The sequence below is a fragment of the Podarcis melisellensis genome, assembly GCF_964234715.1.
Source record: "Podarcis melisellensis genome assembly, chromosome: 11".
Taxonomy (NCBI): domain Eukaryota; kingdom Metazoa; phylum Chordata; class Lepidosauria; order Squamata; family Lacertidae; genus Podarcis; species Podarcis melisellensis.
Window position 1 is genome coordinate 48,462,967 of NC_138543.1, and position 22,315 is coordinate 48,485,281.

Genomic DNA, 22,315 nt, shown 5'->3' on the forward strand with positions numbered 1-22,315 from the left:
GTCACCCAGTGAGTTTGTGGCTCTGTGGGGATTTGAACCAGAGTCTCCCTAGTTCTACTCAGCCCCCTAACTCAGATGTGGGCAACCTTTGGCCCTCCAAAAGTTGCTGAACTACAACTCTGATCATCACTGGCCAATGACCATGTTTTCAGGAACTGATGGGAGTTGTAGTCCAGCAACATTTGGAGAGCCACAGGCTCCCCACCCCTGCTCTAACCACTGCACCACACTTTTCTTTATCAAGCAAACTTCCCTAGTGGCTCAGGTATACTTCCCTTACCTTCTGCTACACCATCCAGCAGCACAGTAATTTTCTTGTCCTCCAACAAGCGTTCCTTCAAGAACTTCATGAAAATCCCATTGGCTAAGCCAGACTGCTGAATTTCAAAAGCTTCTGCTCCTTGGCACCTTAAATGCATATTAACAACAGCAGAGGCATAAGATGGGTGGGGAAAGTATAACTGCAGCACAACAGAAGGCAAAAATGTTGCTTTGTCAAAGTAAAATAAAAAGGACTTTACAGGATTCTGAAAAATCAGTTCATGTTTCACAAAAAAGTATACAAATAAAGTATACTTTTACAAGAAATGTTAATAAATATTAATGTTTGCTCACAAATGTTTGCACCGCCAGGATGCAATTTGCTAGGATCCAGAAGGCAATTGGGCCTGATCTGGTCCGTGGGCGTTAGTTTGCCAAACCATGAACAAAAGGGTTCTCAGGATTAGCCACTTCACTTACCTGAATATAACACCAGAGCAAGGCCTATTATCTTGTCTGTAAAACAGGTGTTAAAATCAGGTAAGAATTCTCAACTCCCCAATTAATGGAACGAGGCACATCACATTTATCTGAATGCACAATCTCCTTTTATCACCCCAATCTGCCTTTTGAACTGGGTTTTCGGTCCAGTGGTCAGGGAGATGCTGCACTCAGATAAACAAGCAAAAGGAATGTACCATGTTTATGTTGTGTTGAAGTGGGAGAGGCACACACATGCAAGGTTGAAAGTTGATCCAAAAATGAAATCATGAGGTTCAATCCGGACTTAAATCATGCTTAGAGTAGACCCACTGATATCACTGGGTCTTAAGTTACTCATAACTAACTTGAATGCCATTGATTTAAATGGGTCTGCTTAAACCTGAATACAACTCAAAGATTTTCTCAAATGTAATGTGCCCACAAGGTATATAAAGGTCTGCTGGAACACAAGCAGATTGTCTTTTTTATTATCCATCTCTATACTGAAGTTTTTTTAGTTAGCTCAGAAAATATTAACACAATCATTCTGTTGTCATTATATATATATATGCTTTCGTAGATTTTCACGGGTACAGGAATGCAGGTTTTGGTGTCCTCGGGTGTCTTCCCGTGTAAAAGTTGGGGTGTCTAGGCGACGTTTCGACGAGGTCTCACTCGTCATCTTCAGGCTGGTGCTTTCGGCTTCTTGTTACTGGAACAGAGCTCTGTTCCAGTAACAAGAAGCCGAAAGCACCAGCCTGAAGATGACGAGTGAGACCTCGTCGAAACGTCGCCTAGACACCCCAACTTTTACACGGGAAGACACCCGAGGACACCAAAACCTGCATATATATATATATATATATATATATATATATATATATATATATATATATATCTACACAAAAAATATGCAGGTAAAATTATTAGCCTTACGTGGCGTATCCAAAAACAATGTTAGCTGTAACCTTCAGGGCATCCAAGATGAGGACGGTATTATCATATTCATTCCTTTAATGAATGCAAGAATACAAAATGAGAAGAACAGCCTGAATCTGGGGCAAGTTGAAGATAAAACAAAATGTTTTTTATATCCAAAGCCATGACATTATTATATAGAAAATTCTATATAACCCCCTCCCCCCAAATTCTGCCATTTATTCCATCACTTCCTTTAACAAATCAAGCAACAGAGAACTAAGCAAATTTGCTTTGGTGAATCAGTGCAAAGTGCTTCCTTCCACATTCGTGAGCTGCTCATGTTGCAGTTGCATAAAAGTAGCCCATGCATAACGTAACCCAGGCCTTGCCCCATCACTGGCTCTGCCCTGCCTGCTCCTTGAGTGCTTTTGCCTGGCTGGAATATGTCCTTGAACTGTGATCAATGCCTCTTGCTTGCCTTGTTGGAGAGATGCGCAGGTGTAAAAACCTCTGCTTTTTTGCCTGGTGGGAATGTACAAAAGAAATTGCTGCTCAGCTGCCTTTTGCTTCGGGTACCACCCACCACAGGCATCCTGACAGTTTGACACTTGCCCATGCTCATTGGCAGAAAAAGACCCCACACTCATGCTTTTTGCCCTGAAACCTCTCTAGAGTTAGGCCAAGGGTGGTGATGCTGTTACAAAGCACCCAACCCCAAAATGGTGCACAAGCTCTATAAAAATGCTTTGCTTTGGCATCGATGACTGGATGGAACAACACCTAGAACAGGGCTACTGGTTACACTTACATGAAAAGCAGCTGGAATCTGCCTGACCAGAACTTTGAAGATTCAGGCCTGCCTGAAGCAATGTTTTATTTTGAAATCTTTTAAATAATATTTCAGTTTCCTGTTAATTACGTTGCTTTGAATGTATGCTTTATATCTGACTTTCTTCAGCAATGTTTTATTTTGGATTGTTTTATTTGATGTTTCAGTGTGTTGTAAACTGCTTGGGAGATGTTTTCTTAACAATATAAAGCAGTATAGAAATGAAACGAATAATAATAATAGCCCAGGAAAGTTGGGAGGGGCTTGAAGTAAAAGCTGTTATCACTTCCTAGCTAATATTCCCTACTAGCTGGGAGGAGGAAGAGCAGGGAAATACTGTCACAGCAAGATCTTAGAGGGGGGAAATGCCAGCCTGACATTCCACCTTCCCAGTCAATAGGATGTCAGCTTCATCTGTTAGAAAGGAGCTTTCAGTATTTTGAACAAGCTACCCAACTCTGCTTTCATGTGGTAATCAAAACACTGTTTTTTTTTCTGAGTGGGAAGAAAAGAATTTTTATCTGAACCACCGTTATCTGGATTGTGGATCATGCCCTCCTTTGTTCCCAGAGACTGACCCAACAAATCAAACATGACCATGTAGCAAGTTTATTTTATTCCCTGTTATTTTGCTTTCGCTCTCCCGAGCCTGGAGAAGAAAATGGAAAGGTTGTGACACTTGCATACAGATGGTTGAGTTAATAAAAGCTAACCTCTCAGCTGTTCCATTTGCCTGTTTTTCTAGCGCCAACATGGCTTCTTGAGCCTTGATCTACTAGGGAGGTGATGAAAGCAATTACATACCTTTTCCTGCACATATCCAGTAAAAATACATTGAGGCCAGTATCCTTTTCTTGCATCCGTTTGAGAATATTTTGTACACAAAGACAGTTTGCTGCTCGATAGGGATTTGGTGCATCTATAGGAACCATAAAACTATTACCATAGTTTTCGTAGCCATGGCCAGCATAATATAATAGCCCTGGGGAGAAACAACACACACAGTTAAAATAGCTTTTAGCGATTATATTAAGCAAACTAATTCAATTAAATTAAGTTGCAAAGAAAACAAGAATAAGGCAGTTTTCTAGTCTTAAAATCACACTTGTCATAAGTTGGGCAGTGGATTTACTGCAAGCAGATGCTGAATGTACTCCAATCTCCCCATTCTTGGAATGAGGTGAGCAACAGCCTTGCGCACTGCAATACTCAAGATAGTGGCACATTTTTACTATACAACACACTGAAGTGAGGAAAGCAGCAGCTGCGAATTTATGTTTTGCACTTTGCATTGCAAATGACACTTTTCTGGGAGTAACCAGGTGATGCAATATCATGGTGAGCACAAGTCCTTCTGGGTATGGAGGTAAGCCCACCAAAATGCAGAAAATGTTCCTTGAGATGTTGTCGAAGTACAACTCCCATCAGCTCCAGCTAGCATGGCCAATGTTCAGGACTAATGGGGGTTGTAGTCCAGCTAGAGGGCCACAGGTCCTCTACCTATCCAATCGGAGTCATGGAATTGTAAAGTTCAAAGGGACCCCGGAGGCTCATCTAGTCCAACCCCTGCAATAAAGCATTATTTCATGTTCCACAAACATTCAAAGGACACTGCTCAAAAATGCAAAAAACCAATACAGGAAGCATCGAATCATGTGAAAAAAGATAGAATAGTATCAATGAAGCTGGAAAGAACGAATCTTCGAGGCAATTCTCTTTTTGTTCACTACTCAAAAACTGTAAAGAACTAAGAACCAGACCTACTTTGGGCTATAACAGCAAAACTAGGGCATTCTGGCACAGTGAACAAGCATCATCCCCACTGTTAAAACACAGACCAGGAGCTGAGTGCAAAAGTGTTACATACACACAGAGAACTAACTGGGTTAAATAAAAACCAAAGAAATACAATAATAAAATACAAGTAAAATTTCCTTAAAACTAGTGTGAGGAAACAAGGCAAAAACAACACTAAACTATATATCACACACAAACAGATAATTAGATTAATTCAGTCAAGAATCCAGGAAAGCTTGAGTAAACATGTGTGATTTAAGAAGGTGTTGTGAGAAGGCTCGACTGGATGGGCTTTGGCCAGATCCAGCAAGGCGTTTCATGGGTATCCTGGTTGCAAGTTGCCTAAGGTTTCAAATGTCAACAACTTTAGTAGCTAATAGCCAGTGCATTTGTTTCAACACTGCTGAAATATGTGTAAAGCTGGGTATTCCACCAAGCATGCATTAAGACAGAGCATCAGAAAGCTCACTATTTGGAGCTCATCACTTTTCAGTACTTTGTACTCCATTCGGTTAACACTTGCACTTTTTTATTGGCATAGAAAGTTTTGTGAACAAAAAAAGAGGGGGGAAACTGTATGCTGTCAAGATGGCGGCAGTAGCGGCAGTGGCCTGTGAGGCCTCGTGGTGATGGCAGGAGGTGGCGGCAATAGTAGTGGCAGCCAGCAAGGCCTCATGGCGACACAAGCAGGGGAGCTTGCGAGGCCTTGCCATGGTGGCAAGAAGTGGTGGCAGCCTGCAAGTCCTCCTGGCGGTAGTGGGAGGTGATGGCAAAAGCTGTGGCAGCTTGCCTCAGCGAGGCCTCGCAGGCCTCCTCTGCTTCTGCCACTGTCTCCTGCCGCTACCGCAAGGCCACCACTAGTGCCGCTACCATGACACTACCATGACAAGGCCTTGCAGGCTGCTGCTTCTGCTGCCAACAACTGTCATGGCAAGGCCTTGCAGGCTGCTGATTATTGTGCCACTGATGCCAGGCTGTCGCTGCTTCTAACCCCTCCCCCGCCGTCACTGATTCTGCTGCCTAGCAGGCCTGCTGACAGTCCCAGATTATTTGTATTCACTGTGACTCATCACCGTACTTTGGATTGTCCTGACTACCGCCATTTGGTAGCCAAATCCAAAACCAAATTCTCATTTGGATGCATTTTGGCTTGCCTGCTGCTGAAAGTGGCTATGAGGTGATTGATAATATCATTTATCCATTTTAGACCCTTAAGTAGTAGAAGTTGCCAGGACATTGTTCTGTTCGCCTCTGTGTAGTAGTTCCTTCCTTATTTCAAATATCGTGATATATCAATATATTGTGATGTTCAGCTGGTGATATATCATAATATTGAAAACCAGTTATCGCCCAGCCCTAGTTTACGTGGTTTAGATGGGTGTGTAGAATTTTAGATGTGGAAAGAGTGTTCAGATTGTGCTGTGTTATCTTCTGGAACTCTTAAAATATTTTGCTACAATGGAAAAAGACATCAATAAAAGGGAAAGTTGAAGTCAACATATTTTGGTGTAGTTTGTGATTCGAGACGTCATCAGTGCCCAGCAGTAAATCTATAGCTGAAACTGACCCAAAGGTGCCCGACAAGCTAGCACTAAAAAAAGGGAATGGGAAAGTATGCTGCCGTCAGAAAGTCTGCAGGCACTTTTGCTGCTCCAATAAATCTTCCTGTCATTGTGACCCTTTGGCTCAGGCGTATAAAGGGTGGAAGGCATTCTGAATGTCAGTCCAGCCAGCACAAAATGAGACAAGCATCAGCCATCTGATCAATAAGGAATTCTCAATATGGGCTGCTTTGGGAAGAAGGGAAGGATAGAAATTAAGAAAGAAAGAAAATATTCAGTAACTTCCCCTTGTTGCTGTAACTTCATCTGACACCTGTTGCCAATTTAAACCACTGCTTGGCCCCACAATAATAATTTTTCATGAAAAATAAATATTTGGTGATATTAAGACAGTTTATGGCAGCTTCTTATGTTTGGTCTCAATAATGTTCTAGCTTAACATAACATATCTGTCTATGTATCTTGGAGTGCATCTCAAATTAATGGATGTTGCATTTTCCAGTTTTTCAGGGACCAAAAATTATATACGGGGGTCTACTGAGAGCATGGGATAAGGTAATTTGGAAATGGAAATATTTAAAAGGTACATTCTGACAATCAATTTGACAGGCTATCATGCTACTAGTTCTTACCATATACTCCTTTGTCCAGCAGCAATAAGAACTCATCTACCGCATTCCGCATCTCAGGTTCAGTAAGATCCAGCAAAGAAACCACTTTGAAGTCCAGTTGCCTCAGCAAGTTGGTCAGCTCATAAACATCCACTAACGGAGCCTTGAGCTTAGGATGATTATAATAGCTCATGTTTCCCATCAGCAGCGCTACTTTGTCTACCGCTGCAAAAGCAAAAGCAAAAAAACATGACAGGACTTTTGTAGGACAGCATTTTCAGAGTTGGGCCACGGGATGCGCCATAGTCAATATTATTATCATCTCTTACACGTTGAGTACTCCCCATGTTGAAAGCGTTTGTTATGTCTTATAATGAGATATTCCAGAGTGGTAGAGCACAAGGAGTCTAAACTAAGATACCATAGTCACTGCTTCTGCTAACCATAGTTTATTACCCAAATCATGGCTTGAACTTCCAAGTGTATAGGAAAACCATGATTTAAATGTGCTTAGCACTCTTTAGGTGTAATGGCTCCAGGAGGTGAAGCAATGAATTGTCAATTCAGACACTATGCCATAGCATAGGTAGCGCAATCTGTAGTTTACAACCCACTTCAAATCATGGTTTGGCAAATCACAAACCATGGTATACCAATTGAGACAGCGTACAACACCATTGTTAAGCATATTCTACCATGGTTTGCCAAGTTATCAGAACTGAGAATATTAGGTATTGATAGCTCCTTTAACACTGTATATTTTATCTAGTCAGTTTGAAATAAATGCATTTTAAAAGAACCACATACTTTATTTATCATAATAAGATTTGACAGCTTTCCTGGAACTATCATGAGCTGATCTCTTTAACTTGGACTTAATTTACTGTTTATACCTGTAGCTTTAGAAATAAACAGATCATTTATAGATGAAATACAATCTGCCAAGCTCTATCACAATGAAAGCCATTTTAGAGAGACAGTTACAAATGACTGCACACTCTCAAGGTTTCAATGACCACTTGTTTAATGGGTTGGTACAACACAGAGTCATTAATACAGGTCTATTTACACTGACAGCAAAATATCTTTGAGCTGTTCTTATCCCAAGAGAAACTGTAAATTAGTGAAACAATCTGCAAACTGCCTGTCTTCTTATAAGCAGAAGACAGCAAAAATAATTGCTTCAATTTGAGAATTCAAAACTAACTTTTAGTCCAAGTATGCCTATTATAATCAATTGACCTAATTAGTTATGGTCATTAAATTCTGAGTAAAAGTTAGTTGACTACATTATGCATTTGTTCTTTCCTTGCTTCCTGAAACTTAGAACACAAACTCCAAATTCTAAGCTCCACTTTGCCTAGGAAGTATAAAGCCCTTGTGTTTTCAAATTCAGTTTTCTTAGCTATGTTGGCAGACTTTCAGTAGATTCCAGTGCACTGACCTGATCATATACAATTCAAAACCTGCATCTATTCCATATAAACCTTTACCAGTAAGATGATGTAGTTTTCTACAGTACTATCTCTGAAAGGAACAGAAAATCTCGGCATGCAATTTCTGTCCCATATATAATTTTTTTGATGCACTGAAGGGGGAAATCACCAATAGAACCATGGTTCTGTGCACAGCCTGTGTATTGCCTATGTTCCATCTCTACGCTAGATTGTGGTATTCTAGTCTACGTATTCTCCCCCTCTCATGTCATATGTAACTCCACCATTTGTGGTGGAGGCAGAGGTGTATTTGTAGAGTCTACTGGCCCTGGGAAGAAGAGATTTGAGCCTACTGCCGCTGAGAAACTATTTAACTGTGGCTGTTCCACTTTCTCTCCTGCACAAAGGCCTTCAACTCACAGCTCTGACTTCACTGTTTGTCAGTGGCATAGAGCAGTCAGGTTAGGCTAGCTCATTTCACAGAAGTTGCAGGGGGATGGGGGATAGCAGCTAACATGTAGCCTTGTGAACTTTCTTTTCTTAAATGAAAGCTCAGAGTCTTGCTAGTGTTGCAAACGCCACCCCTTAAAATTAACCACCCTGGACATTTGCCCCACTTGTCCTCCCATAAATATGTCTCTGGGTGAAGGGTGCACAAAGGGGGAGGGAGTTATCTATCGTAAACTAGAGGAGAGTAGGTTGGAACATTTTTCCCAGTGTCCTAGTGTTCTTTCTCCCTGCCCCTAAACCATGTAATTACAACAGCTGTCTCTCCCCACCATGCAGCTATCATCTTTGATCAGAGCTTAAGGAGTGGGGGGCAAAGGAGAGGGAAGGGAACACAGTTGCCCTGCAGGCATTCTGGTCACCTTTCTTTCAGATCAAAGGCAGGCTTATCCTTTTGTGCTACACTTCTAGGCACAAGTCCACACTTTTCTTGGCCCCAGAGCTTTCTGTGCAAAAACAAGCTCCTTACTGCTGAATTGGAGCAAATGACAATCTATGGATTCAGCAACAATCACGCTTTGGATTAACCTCACTGGATATGGTACATAATCTTACTACCCTGAAGTGATGCATAAACTGTTAGACTGTGGAATAAGCAAGGAGTAATCTGTGTGCAGCATTAAAGAGCATGTTTCCGTGGGGAAAGTGCCGGGACCAAAAAAAGAGTGCTTGAATACAGAGCTTTAAAGCACATACCTGTGACCAGAAAGCATGGGGCAAAAGCTAAGCATGGATGAGCCCTAAATGCCTTGTCCAATACTGAAAATGTCAATCATGCTATCTGGGTGCCCAGCAGGTAGGTTGCTGCTAGATGGTCCCTGCAGAACCAATGCCCAGAAAATCTGATGAGGTACTAATACTCAATCAGTAGCAGCAAGTCTAGGCAACTTCATTCCATCACAAGAGATAAATTTGTACAGCTTAACTGGAGGAGTTCAGCAGCAAGCGTAATATACTTCCCCACCGCAATGACCTTTCTCATGCAGCATGGAAACGCTGTCATCACGCAAATGGTTTGCATTTTGCTGTGCTAACAGAATGAGCTGACCTTTTGTTGCACAGGCCTATACTTTAATCTCTTTTATCGAGAAAGTTCTATGCCAAGAAAACAATCTAATTCCAGTCGAAACTTTCCCAGGAGGGGTTCAAACACCCTCTACACGAAGCCAAATCTCACGTTGGGCAACGAAGCAAGAAATTAACCTTGCCTGCAAAGAAACTGAAGAGACATTGCTTAATTTAGCCATTAGGAGCTCTACAATTAAAACAAAGCAGCGAAAACCCACTGATGTATTTAAGCCCCATTTCAGACTCTTCACAATTTTACAGGTCTTTTTCTCTTTCCCAATTTTCAAAGAATTATGAAAGCACCAACAAAAGACCCACATGTATTTCTCAGCGGGGCAACACTATTTTAACTGGTCATTTAATAACATCTGTGGAGAAGAATTTACTACTATTAAGCAAGCTCCCACATAGAGTGCAAAATGGGTGTGTGCAATCCAAAGCACAGAGGACCTAATGCTTCATGTACTACCACAAAAACCAAACAATGCTAATAGATTTTGGTTAGAGTACAACAGATATTTATTAAACATGAAGGTCTGGGGTTTTTTTTTTTGTACCACCTACTCAGTACAAAAGGGGAATTCAAGAAGAAATATTATAGCATACAGCATTTTTTTCTTTTTTGGTTCACAAAACTTTCTATCCCAAGTACCGGTAAATCTTTTCTTTCAAATAAAAAAGTGGAAGTGTTACCCAAATGGAGTACAAAGTGCTGAAAACTGAGAGATCAGCCTCCCCCAATCTAGTCCTCTCTAGACCAACCATCCAGCATGGCCAGAGTTAGATATTATGGGAGTTATAGTCCAAAACATCTGGCAAGCACCAGACTGCGGAAGGCTGCTCTAGATTATAGCCATGTTTCTAAAGAAGAATTTAATTACTCACCAAATTGCCTTTCAGACAACGGTTCTTTAAGATCTGTTTAAAAAAAATGAATGAAAAGGTTCACTCTGTTGTCAACATATTTTGCAAATGAAAATGTTCTTCAGCTTGGATCCTACATGTTGTTTACATTTTAAATACTTTACATCATTTTTCTCATACACAATGTGGTTTGTAGATTTTTAAATTCTATGGATTACATTTGTAAACCCCCCTTCATCTGAAGATCTCAGGGTGGTTCACATAATTTTCATATATTCTAATTTCTAGTACAATTTAAAACCAAACAGGCTACAATCCTGAAAACATGCAGTACATCACCATCCAATCCTCTTATGTTCAACCATGTTGCAAGATATAAATTTGCAATATAGCACTGGTGACAGACAGGGGGATTCTGCTTGGGGGAGATGGGAGAGTAAGCCTCCGTTGGTGTAAACTACACAGAGATGTGAGATAACCAACCCTTGTCTCCATGCTATATAAAAGGATGTTTTGCTACTACTGCACTGCTTGCAGTATCAAGGCACAGAAAATATTCTATGCAAGCAATGTATAATTCCTAATGATTCCATTCCTATGCACGTAACCCACCGAATATATAATGTGATGGAGTATTTTGGAATCTACAGTAGTGCTTGGCAAAAAGCAGACGTGCTCCTTTAGCAGAGAAGGATTGACATGACCTTTTGGGGAACAAAATGCTTGGCACAATCCCTAATGGAGTCATTATTTGATACCACAGATTTACCAAACACCTGATGGGTGTCATCGTACCTATTTGACATTAGGCCATTCAAAGCTACATCATTAACTCCATGCTAACTCAAGCAATGAGACAGATTCAGTTTTATACCACCTTTCCCAACTATATTCTAGAAAGGCTTATGAATGAACAAACTATGGCTGACATGCACGTGAACAGGTGGTCTTGAAATGACAAACTCAAATCTAAATTTGGTGTTTGGTCTTGTGCTCTTTAGCTTTTAAGTCCTTTTGATTGTTTTATGTTTTTACTTACGCACAATTAAAAAGTATGTTTTACTTACCAGGCCCTCCAAGGCCACTTAAGTCCTCTGAAAAAGAAAATAGAAAACTGTAACAAATATGTATATGAGAAGCATGTTAACAGAGATTCAAGAGCAGGATTTTGCTACATCTAACAAAGTCAGAGATGGAAGGAAAGTAATGTTTACTGATAACATTTCATGATGATCTCTTTAACATGATAAACAGATAAAGCAGCTCCACCTTCAGAGTGCAAGAAAAAAATATGCAGTGGAAGTTGTAAGGTAGAAATGAGAAGCTCATGCATAAATATGAGATTATGTTACATCAGCTCTGTAGATAGCGTTATGGTCCAACACAGTGCACAATTCTATTTTAGCGATAGATCCCATAATCTCCTGAATTCCCAGCATACAGAATTCATCAATAAGCTCTACAACATTTGGCTGAGTTTACCTTCAGAGCATTCTACTGCAATAGATTTTCCACCTTGAGATTTAAGGAAAAAAGAAGAATACTGAAATGAAGTTCTTGATTGCATTTATGACAATCATGTTTTATAAAGAAAATGTAGAATCCAATGTAGCGTTAAGGCAATCGTTCTGTATACATAATTTTGAACCTTGTGTTGATACACACAAGACAGCATGCTGTCAAATTAATCCTGCATGGAATCATGTAACTAATCACTTCCAAAATGTGCTCAAAAACCTCCAGTCCAAGGGCACACAAGCCAGCCAATAGGGCCCTACAGATAATCCTGTTGAGATCACAGCATGCCACAAATAGAAAGAAATCAAAAGAACAAGCACATGTACATCAGACCTGGGGAACAGCCCCACCCCCATGCTCTTGGATTCCAACACATGTCAGCCCCAGCAACTTTTCCTCAGTCTAAGAACGGAAACTGAATGGTGGAAGGGCACCGGCGGCGGGAGGCCTCATTAGGGAAAGCGCACCTCGGTTTAAGAACGGTTTTGGTTTAAGAATGGACTTCCGGAATGGATTAAGTTCGTAAACCAAGATACCACTGTATTTGTTTTTAAAAAACATTTATATATCACCTTCTCACAAGTAAGTAAGTAAGGCAGCCAAGACACACGTTGCAGAGGAGGAAAAACCCAACCTCCATTCTGTAGCAGATGCATCATTGGTCTACCTGTTGACATTCTCTATTGCACAGCCAGACAGCAAGTTACAACATACGACGTATAAAAAACTTGCATCCACATGATCAATCTTGAACTAAAGTTCTTGTTCATAATCACTTAATGTCACCTCCTAAGTCAAATCCTATGTTGATTGTGCCTGCACAGTATACACAGACACATACACTGAATTATAAGCCTCCTTTTGTGGTCAACATTAAATGAAAGCAATAATGAAGAAAATTGTTTTAATTCAGTGAACTGCACATTAGTTTTTTAGGCGGTCCCGACTTGACTACTCAGAACAGCATGAAGGGATTATGGCACCAATCACATACACACTTTTCGTGAATGTGAACAAGTCTTAGGAACTCAAATTAACTTTTGTTATACAGTAATGGGTAGCAGACTTAGAAACTTGATAAGTGATGTAGAGATCCTATCTGCTAATCTGAAGCATCATGTTTCTCATATGCACATGATGCTGCTGGCAAGTCTAACTATTTCTGAAATGAGTAAGCTTGGAGGTTAAGCAATTTAGACAAGGTCATAAACCTGTGTAAGTGAAAGAGGATCATGCCAAAAATCTTTATTATACCATATTTTTTGCTCTATAAGACACACTTTTTCCCTTCTAAAAAGTAAGGGAAAATGTGTGTGTGTCTTATGGAGCGAATGCAGGCTGCGCGGCTAAGCCAGTAGCCAGAACAGGGAAGCTCCCTGTTCTAGCTTCTGGCTTAGCTGCACAAAGCCTCCGCAGGGCAGCGGGATGAAGGCACCCCGCTGCCCTCTGGAGGCTTCACAGGCTGTCCCAGAAGCCAGAACAGCGAGACAGAGCACTGCACAGAGCTCCGTCTCGCTGTAATAGCTTTGGGGTTAGCGGCGCAAAGCCTCCGCAGGGCAGCGGGGTGCCTTCATCTCGCTGCCCTGCGGAGGCTTTGCAGGCTGTCCCAGAAGCCTCCGCAGGGCACGGGGATGAAGGCTCCCTGTGCCCTGCGGAGGCTTCGCGCAAAGCTAGACCAGCTATCCCAGCAGCTATCCCAGAAGCCAGAACAGCAAGAGGCTATCCCAGAAGCCAGATCCCTCTTGCTGTTCTGGCTTCTGGGATTCAGACATTTTCCCCCCTTATTTCCTCCCCCCCCCCAAACTAGGTGTGTCCTATCATCTGGTGCGTCCTATAGAGCGAAAAATACGGTAATTGCAAGAGTGGCTGCTATGGTGGTGTTCAACATCAAGAGGTTGAGCCTGAAAGGTTTCATATGTTAATTTTCTTTGGGTCAAGTTTTGAGATGTACACAGCGTATCACAGCATGTCCCAGAAAAAAAGTGTAATGCGAATCATATGTGATCCAACTTCTCATTAGTAGTTCTTGATGTTTATGTACTGAACTAGATTATTATTAGCTGCTTTCCTCGAAAAAGTGACCCAAAGTGATTTACAAACACAATACGAGCACTAAAGCAAAGTATAACCCCCCCAAAAGCGATAAAACCTAAAAATACAACTATGCAGATAAAGCCCATGTGTTACAGGTCCTGCCCCATTAAAAGAAGCTGCAAATACTTGAAACCCTTCAAATCAAGGGCCAAAAGCCCAGATTAAGGAGAAAGATTTTGCTCGGCATCTAAAATTAAAGATGGGAGAGCATTCCACAAGTAGGGTAGGGAGTCACCACTGAAAGGCCCATTCTCATGTTGCCATCCTCCAGGACTCATGCAGAGGGGGCACATGAAGAAGGGCATCAGATAATGATTACAGGGTCTGGTTCAGTTCCTGTGGGGAGAGCGGTCCTTGGGGTATCGGGCTTTATAGGCCAAAGCCAGCACTTTGAACTGAGCCTGGAAACTAGACTTAGATTTTCTGAATCTAGGGTGAATTTCTTAAGGAGTGGTCTTACTAACTGAAGCTCATCCAACACAACAGAGCGCACTTGTGACACCATTGTTAAAGCATCTGCACTGGCTGCCCATCTATTACCGAATCAGATTCAAGGTCCTTGTGATAATTTACAAAGCCCTGACCAGCTTATGTCCAGGGTATCTGAACCTTTACATTCCAGCTCGATCACTGAGATAATCTGCCGGATCATCATCGATTGTTCCCTGAGTTGGTGAGGCTCATCTGACAAGAAGAAACCAAGCCTTTAGGGTCATGGCTCAGGAGTGTGGAATACTCTTATCAGTTGAGTTCCAGCAGGTTCCATTGAACTTCTAAACACCTGCGGAAAACTTTAATATTCTGCTAGGCTTATGCAGGTGTTAAGAGAACGCCTACCAACAATAGCCAGCCAATTTCTTATTTTAACTTTATATGTAGCGTTTATTGTATGGTTTTATGTACAATTGTTGTTACCGGTTAGCAACTGTGAGAGTAGGATGCTGGACTAGTTGGGTCACTGGCCTTATCCAGGAGGCCATTCTTATGTTGTAAAGCACTCTGATTTTTTTAAATCAATAGCAGTATTTTTTTTATAAATAAAAAAATATATGAAACAGTGGAGTCAAGGCCCCAGCAGATGAAAGCGATTTTATCCTCAAAATGCTTTGCAAACAAGCAGAGGTGAGCCACCGTTGGTTCTACCACCTTTTTTCAGGCCAGAATGTAAAAGACCCCATTCTACCAGGAAAAGCTGGACAGCAAAATATGGATGCAATGGAGGCAGCAAAGTTTGTCACTGAGTAGGCTCACTAATGAGCACTCAACGCCAGATTCTGTTTATTACACCCAATAAAGAAGTTTCTTACCTACAACGACTTTTATCTTCCTGCTTTCTTGATTGTCTTGGTTGTTGTATACACGGCACCAATATGTACCTTGGTGTTCAGTGTCTATGCAGGAGACCTAGAAGGACATCTGGTAGGATATACTTAAACTGCATTCTCAATAATTCCATCAGTACTAAGATCAAGACTTAACAAAAAAATTGTATACCCAAAAACTCTAGAAGACTGTGCTTAGGCGTCCCAAATCGTCTGCTCTGAAATCTTAAGCACTGAGGTGCCAAACCTTTGTTTTATCCCTTAACACAGACAACTGGCACATGTTCTATGTTATTTTATGCAAGTTTTTTTTAAAATAAACAAACCAACAAGTTTTGCTATCTTGTGGGGAGGTGATTCAGATCTGCAGATTTTGAATCCTCCTTTCATGACCTGTCCTAATACATGGGCTCCCTTAAGTCTACTACAGGGGTGCAAAGAGCTGCGGGAAATCTACATCTTATATGAATTTTAAGAGGGAGAGAAGAGTTTTCTAAAATAAGACTTTAGTGTCCAAGAACAAAACTGTTACCAACATTACATGAAACTAATAATATATTTGCATAGGTCACTGCGTTGGAGGATTGCATCTAGCTCTACATGAAATTTGAAGTAACGATGAACTATTAAAGACCTTGTGTGCTGTCTCTACCCACCCAGTTAATACCTTAGGAAATAGGATACATGCAATTAAACTCGCTTCAGAGTTCAGTACTCCAAAGAGATTCAAGCAGATATTATCAGCATGCTAATGACAAGAGCACTAGGAAGTTAAAGAACATTTTCATTCATATATAGAATTTCAAGATCATGCTTTAAAAAGTATTTATTTCCAGGCGGCTTTTAATTTAAATTGGATAACACTGATTTATTTATTATTTATTTTCCAGGCCACCTTTCCAGATGTATTTTTTTTATAAAGCAGAGTACAGAAAAAACATTTTAAAAACAAATCATTAAAATGTACAATTACAAATATTAAAATGGAAAGAGTAGTAAAACTATTATATTCCGAACCAGCCATCCCACATAAACCCTCGCTTACAGCCATTAAATGCAATCCTAACAACAATAAAATATATCTCCTAATTAAAGCAGACCAACATAAAAACATGCTGGTCCCAGCTAAAAGGCAACCAGAAAGCAGCTGAAGGACCTCTCAGGGTAGCAAGTTCCACAAACAAGCAGCCATCACCCAAAATGTCCCCTCACTTGCATCCACTGTCCTCAAAATGGCCGGGAGACAAGCACCTACCACGTGGTTCATTGTCAATTTAGTAAAATGTTCCACACGGGGCTGCCTTTGAAAATGGCCTGGCGGTTGCAGCTGGTGCAGGATGCAGCTGCTAGTGTATTGAGTGATTTGTCTTACCAGAATCACATAAAACTCATTCTGTGCAAACTGCACTGGCTGACGGTGTGCTACTAGGTTTGATGCCATCTTGGCAATTAAGGTCTGCAAAGGGGACCCTGCTGGTTTCACAGGGCCTTCTCGGTTGCGGCATCCCAGGTACAGAATGTCCACCTCCAGGAGATTCAGCTTCCCTCATTGGTTGCCATAGACCAGACATGTTCAACTGGTCGACCACGATCGACAGGTGCTCCATATCGATCTCGGTATTAAAAAAAGTGATCGCCTGTGTGCTCCTGATCAATCGCTCCGCGACCCACCCCTGGCGCTATGTCCCATTGCCACCGTCACCGTTTTGAAAGTTTTTTTCCATTCCGCAGTGGCAGAATGTTTGAAGTAGGGAGGATGACATATTGTTGTATGAGCGAGTCAGGGCAATCCCCCCCCCCCCCAAAGCTCAACAACTCTTGGCAATGACAATGAGTAGCTCACTGCCAGTTTTATATACTATGAGTAGCTCACTGCCAGTTTTATTATACTGTGAGTAGATCGCAGTCTCTAGAGAGTTGGACCTGCCTGCCATAGACCAAATACTCATCTTTTTCTGCAAGCATTTGGAAATACCTGAATTTATCAGGTCCTGCGATGTGGATAGCTGCTGTTGGATTTTTTTTCAGATTTTAATGTTTTTAGTTTTATGGTAATAGTATTGCGTATATAGCTACAGTATTTGCTGTGTAACTCCTGCCTGCCATACTGGAAATATTACTTATGGCAATAACTCTAACAAACAAACAAACAAAGGCAAAAGAGTAAAGACTCACCGTATAGACCTTTTTATCACCATTAGGCAGTGGAGATCCATTTCTGTACCACTGATATTGTGGCATAGGGATTCCTATAGCTCCGCACTGAAGACTCAATGTTTCCCCTACTAGCAGGTTTTGGCACTGTGGATGGATGTGAATATGTATTTTCTTTTCAGGTAAATCCGGACAGTTTCCTTAAATGCAAGATTAAGAAAGGGAATTTGAGATTCTTTAGCAGCTGATGGTAAAAACAGATGGTAAAAATATACAGCTTTCTATAATAAAAAAACCTCTTGCTTATATAAAAGCAATTTAAAAATACAACAACGTTCATGATTTGATAGTAAACAGATTTGGAACATGTGCTACCTCTTTTTAGCAGCAGACCCAAGAAAGGGGAGCTGCAAAATTTGTGAAGGAGAAGAAGCAAGAGGAGTGTTTCATTGCTTCCCTTCCTAGTTGCTTTTCTAAAGCACGTTTTAAAAGATGCTTTTAACTGTTTAAAATATATTTTGTTTTTTAATAGCAGTTATTACTGCTATTAAAAAAAAGTTATAACTTTTTTTGTGCATTTGCCACCCTCGGAGGAAGGGTAGGGTATAAATGCACACTGCCCAGGCTTGCACCCTGAGGAGGTCACTTTGCTGCTGCTAACACAGCGGCTTGACTTCACCCCTGGAGACACACTCCATTGTCTCTCGAGACAGATGGATGCCGACAACAACCATTTGCCACAGCAAGTGTTGAAGAGAGATTGTGAGGGTGGGTTCAGGGGGAGCGGGGAGGAGGCTCACATAGGAAATCAGCTGACAGGGGAAGGGTCCTCTTGCTACCCTACAAAGCAAAAGCAACAGCCTAGGTTTCAAACTGCATTAACTATTGAATATCTTGCCTTAATAGATAAGCTAATAGAAGTTTTTTTAAAAAGTAAAGATCAGAACCCTGCACAGCAAGTTATTTCAAGTTAGTGACGTCCTCCTCTTTCTCCAAGGCGTTCTGAGAAACTCATATTGAGTTCCTGCATTTTGTTTCCTGTTAACGCTAAAGCATTGCCAAATATAATCTGCGTAACGCACACACAGAGACTCATTCTACACAGCTCAATGCCACGGACAGTAAGGGAATAGCATCAGTCTTCCTGTTTCTTCACAGGTCGCTTGTGTATTTCTAGAGGAGTACATTGAAGGAGTTGCACTTCAGACCCAGGAATGGGAGTGGTATCAGAAGTGCTTGATTGGGAAGAGAACCATGTATGCCCACCTTGAGCTCCTTGGAGAAAAAGGTGGGCTATAAATGCAATAACTGAATAACAACAACAACAACCTGGAATTAATTAATGCATGTTCCTAAGTGTATTTAAAACAAAACGAAGCGAAAACTAAGCTTCTGTGGCCAAATATTTCTAATGCACAAACATAAGCTAGCAAGATGTTAGGTATGCACTGAATGTGTGGCACTACAGAGTGCACACATTGTACCATTAAAGCAGAGCAAGGTCTGTCAGAAGTTTTTAACTCAGTTGTTGTGGTCAATCAATCATGTGTCAGCGTGCATGGATTAAAAGGTTTAGACAACCCAGACACATGCTGCAGTTGCCAGCTAACCTGTCAAGGGCTTTGGATTAAAGGTTCAACATCATCATGTACTGCATGCATTGAAACTCTCTGGTCTTCCTACAGCTCCAGATGCTCTCATTTTATACGACACGAAGAGCAGGCAGACTGTGTTCAAGGAGTGATGTGCTCTGCACGTATACAAGGCTGCTTTCATAGAAGACACCAAAACAATTTACTAGGTATTTTGTGCGTGTAATGGCTTCATGAGATACATTTAAAGACATCTCTTGAAGCCGTTATATACATGATGCAAATAATTTCGAAACAGGAAATATTCAAAACAGAAAATTCCCCAAGATGTGCCCAACAGCCAGGTAACTGGGTTCCAGCCGAGGAATCATTTGTTCTTTCCCAGAGGCATTCCTGTTGATCATTCTCTTATTCACCACTACCACGCCAGTTCATCCATCACACAACTAAACCGATTTTCACAAATAACATGAATAATATTTCCGTATCTCTTAGGTGTTTTTAACCATATGCACACATGCTTCTTTCCCAATCTTCTACAGTTACCAATTAACCAGAGTGTGGCATATGCAGTTTTACAAACCCTGCTTAACAGCTAATTGTGCCTTGACACAAATGTTGAACACAGAATAGGGGCAGGAGAAAGAATTAAATGGAGGATTGAGGAAGAGCCGTGCTCTGACCTCCTAAGTAAGGGAAATGTTTTGACTGCAAATCTTTTGGTCTCTATGGGCTCCTTCAGCTATAAATTCAATTAATAATAATAAAAATTAAGAAAGCCGAACAAATTAAGCGCCATATGACATCAAGACCTTCTTTTCAATTCAAACAAGCCCCTGGAAATGTAGCTATTTAAATTATCAGAAGGGCATCTAATGTTAATAGAAATGGTCTATAAAGATTGTAAATTTAATTTTTTTTTAATCAAAGAGAGAAACGTATAGCATCTGAACTCTCCTCCTGGGGGAGTCTTATAGCACTCCCATTTTTCTTAACTGTACTTCATTTGAACATGCATAAATGCAAAAATCAGTGTAACGTCAGAACAGTTTGACAATAATACGAAATCCTCTTTTAAGATCAGGTAGTCAGAAAAGACTGAAGAGCATTTCTTGCACAAACCATAGTGCTAGGAGAGTGATGACAATAATATAAACAGCTGGGGTAGGGCGGCTCATTCCAGGGTCATGGCCTGCTCCCTTGTAATTGCACTGTAGTTATTACTGTTTTCCTCATATGAATACTTCCCTGGTATAATGTTACACACAAAATATTGCAGTTTTCTGCAAAAATTACAGTTATGTACTGCTTTATAATAGATTCTTCTCTGTGCAGTTTCAAGGTGGCTCATTGACCTTTGGATGCCTGGAACGCCATCAAAATTTCACGAATTACGGAACAGTTTGGCATAATTAATCATAACTTTTCCAGGGTAGTGTACTATGAACTGGGAAGTAACTTAACCTTCTGAAACCAGAAGTGTAGTCTGGTGTCTGTGGAAAAAGGGAACCTGGCAGAAGAAAATGCTCATTACGGCTGTGGATGATTCAAGCAATTTTAGTGAAACCGAAACAAGGTCACAGAACATGATTCTCAGGACCTCTCCAGACAATCAGTTTTTGGAGCAATAAATATACTCTTAGTTTTCCTTGTGGTACAGCTATGCTTTACTCAGAGTAGACCCACTGAAATTAATGAACATGACTAAGCTATGTCCATTAATCTTAGTGGGTCTAATTTGATTAAACTTAGCTGGATACCACCCACAGTGTCTAGGTCTGTAACATTTGGAAATGGAAAATTCCGCTTCTAATCCCCACTCAGCTATAGAATTCACTATGTAGTCTGAGGCAACTCTCTCTCTCTCCCTCCCTCTCCATCTTATCTCACAGGCTGTGAAGCAAATACACCATCATCTTGAGCTTCGTAAAGAAAAGGTAGCATATGAGAATAACAAATAATACAGTGTGCAAAGTCTAGACACCCTCCCTCGAGTTGTACTTCTGTTGCAAGGTATCACATTTCCCCTGCACTCAGTGAGCTATTATTTTTCTCTGCTACTGCAATTGTCAAATTCATCTACTGAATGCTGACTGTAACAACTCTATCTACTCCACTATAGCTGCTTTAAATGTCCTCTTTTTATTGAGTGCAAGAATACTCACCCAGTCCTTAACTCAGTGGCAGACGTAGTAAAAAGTACCCCTCTCCACAATAAACCATTATTTTGTGAATGTTTCACTTGTAGTTTTTCAGGGGTGTGGGGATTTGGGGGGGGGTTGAACCTGCACGTTCCCCCTCTCAGTTTGGGAGAACATATCTAAACTGAATACATTTTTTTTTGACAGAGGTGAACTATCTCCTCCCAATGCCTCACAACCATTCCATGAAGATCATGGTATCATACTATTGACACATCTTCAATCCCTACCTGGAGATGCCAGAAATTGAATCTGGGACCTTCTGCATTCAAAGCAAGTGCTCTACCACCACTAATAATAATTTTATACCCCGCCCATCTGGCTGGGTTGTCCCAACCACTGAGCTATGGTCCTATTTGTATGTGTGCTTGCCTGCTCAAGCAGAGGCTGACTGGGGTGGGGAGAACAATAAATTATGCAGAGATTATCACAAAATATCACAAAAATGACTTTGGGATTTACATTGACTGAGCATCTGAATAAGCCCTAGATTAGGGAAGACCAAAAGAGACTGAAGGGTAGGAGGGAATCTGAACATATACTTTAATTGTAACTCGGGGCCCATTTATGCAGCCAGTGGAATCAAATGGCTATGCTTTTTATAGACTGAATCACCACAGGCTCTAGGTGGTGGCAAGTCTGAATGCTCCCCTAATGAGGAAATACCTCCCTCCACAAAGAAAGCTAAGATGTCAGGCAAAGGCCACACTCGTGACAAGCGGCTTTTTATTATGTGGGGCATTTACCCTCTGCACCTTTAACATTATGCACAACATTAACCCTCTGCACCTGCTAAGTGAGGTGGTAAGCCTCAGGAAAAGCATTTCCATTTGATTCTACTACTTATAGGAAGTGGCTGCAAGTTGAAACAAAGCAGAAAAAAGAGGGGGGAACAATCCTGTTCTCAAGACGGAGGCATGGAGAACAACGGACAGGAGCAAATGTACTTTCTGGAAGCAGGAACTATAGAGCAGGAGGAAAATTCCATCATCAGTGGCTCTACGCCGGTCTGAGACATTCTTCACAATCATTACCAAGAGAATAAAAAACAGTAACATGTAAGCAGCCATAACCCACTGGCCGCAAAGACCCAAA

The 22,315-nt window shown here is 41.0% G+C and overlaps 1 protein-coding gene across 4 annotated transcripts in view; it reads right to left on the reverse strand.

Moving 5' to 3' along the window:
• The window catches only part of MALT1 (MALT1 paracaspase), a 38,933-nt gene that overhangs the window by 8,205 nt on the left and 8,413 nt on the right, over positions 1-22,315 (reverse strand). For 3 of the 4 annotated variants that reach the window (XM_081929672.1, XM_081929669.1, XM_081929671.1), the window contains exons 5-13: positions 17,449-17,627; positions 15,259-15,355; positions 11,822-11,854; positions 11,407-11,433; positions 10,361-10,393; positions 6,486-6,689; positions 3,299-3,476; positions 1,681-1,755; positions 281-408 (exon numbers count right to left, since the gene is read on the reverse strand). In XM_081929672.1, the coding sequence (XP_081785798.1) occupies positions 281-408; positions 1,681-1,755; positions 3,299-3,476; positions 6,486-6,689; positions 10,361-10,393; positions 11,407-11,433; positions 11,822-11,854; positions 15,259-15,355; positions 17,449-17,627 (954 nt within the window). The remainder of the gene's footprint in view (positions 1-280; positions 409-1,680; positions 1,756-3,298; positions 3,477-6,485; positions 6,690-10,360; positions 10,394-11,406; positions 11,434-11,821; positions 11,855-15,258; positions 15,356-17,448; positions 17,628-22,315) is intronic. The other variant, XM_081929670.1, reaches the window with a different exon arrangement.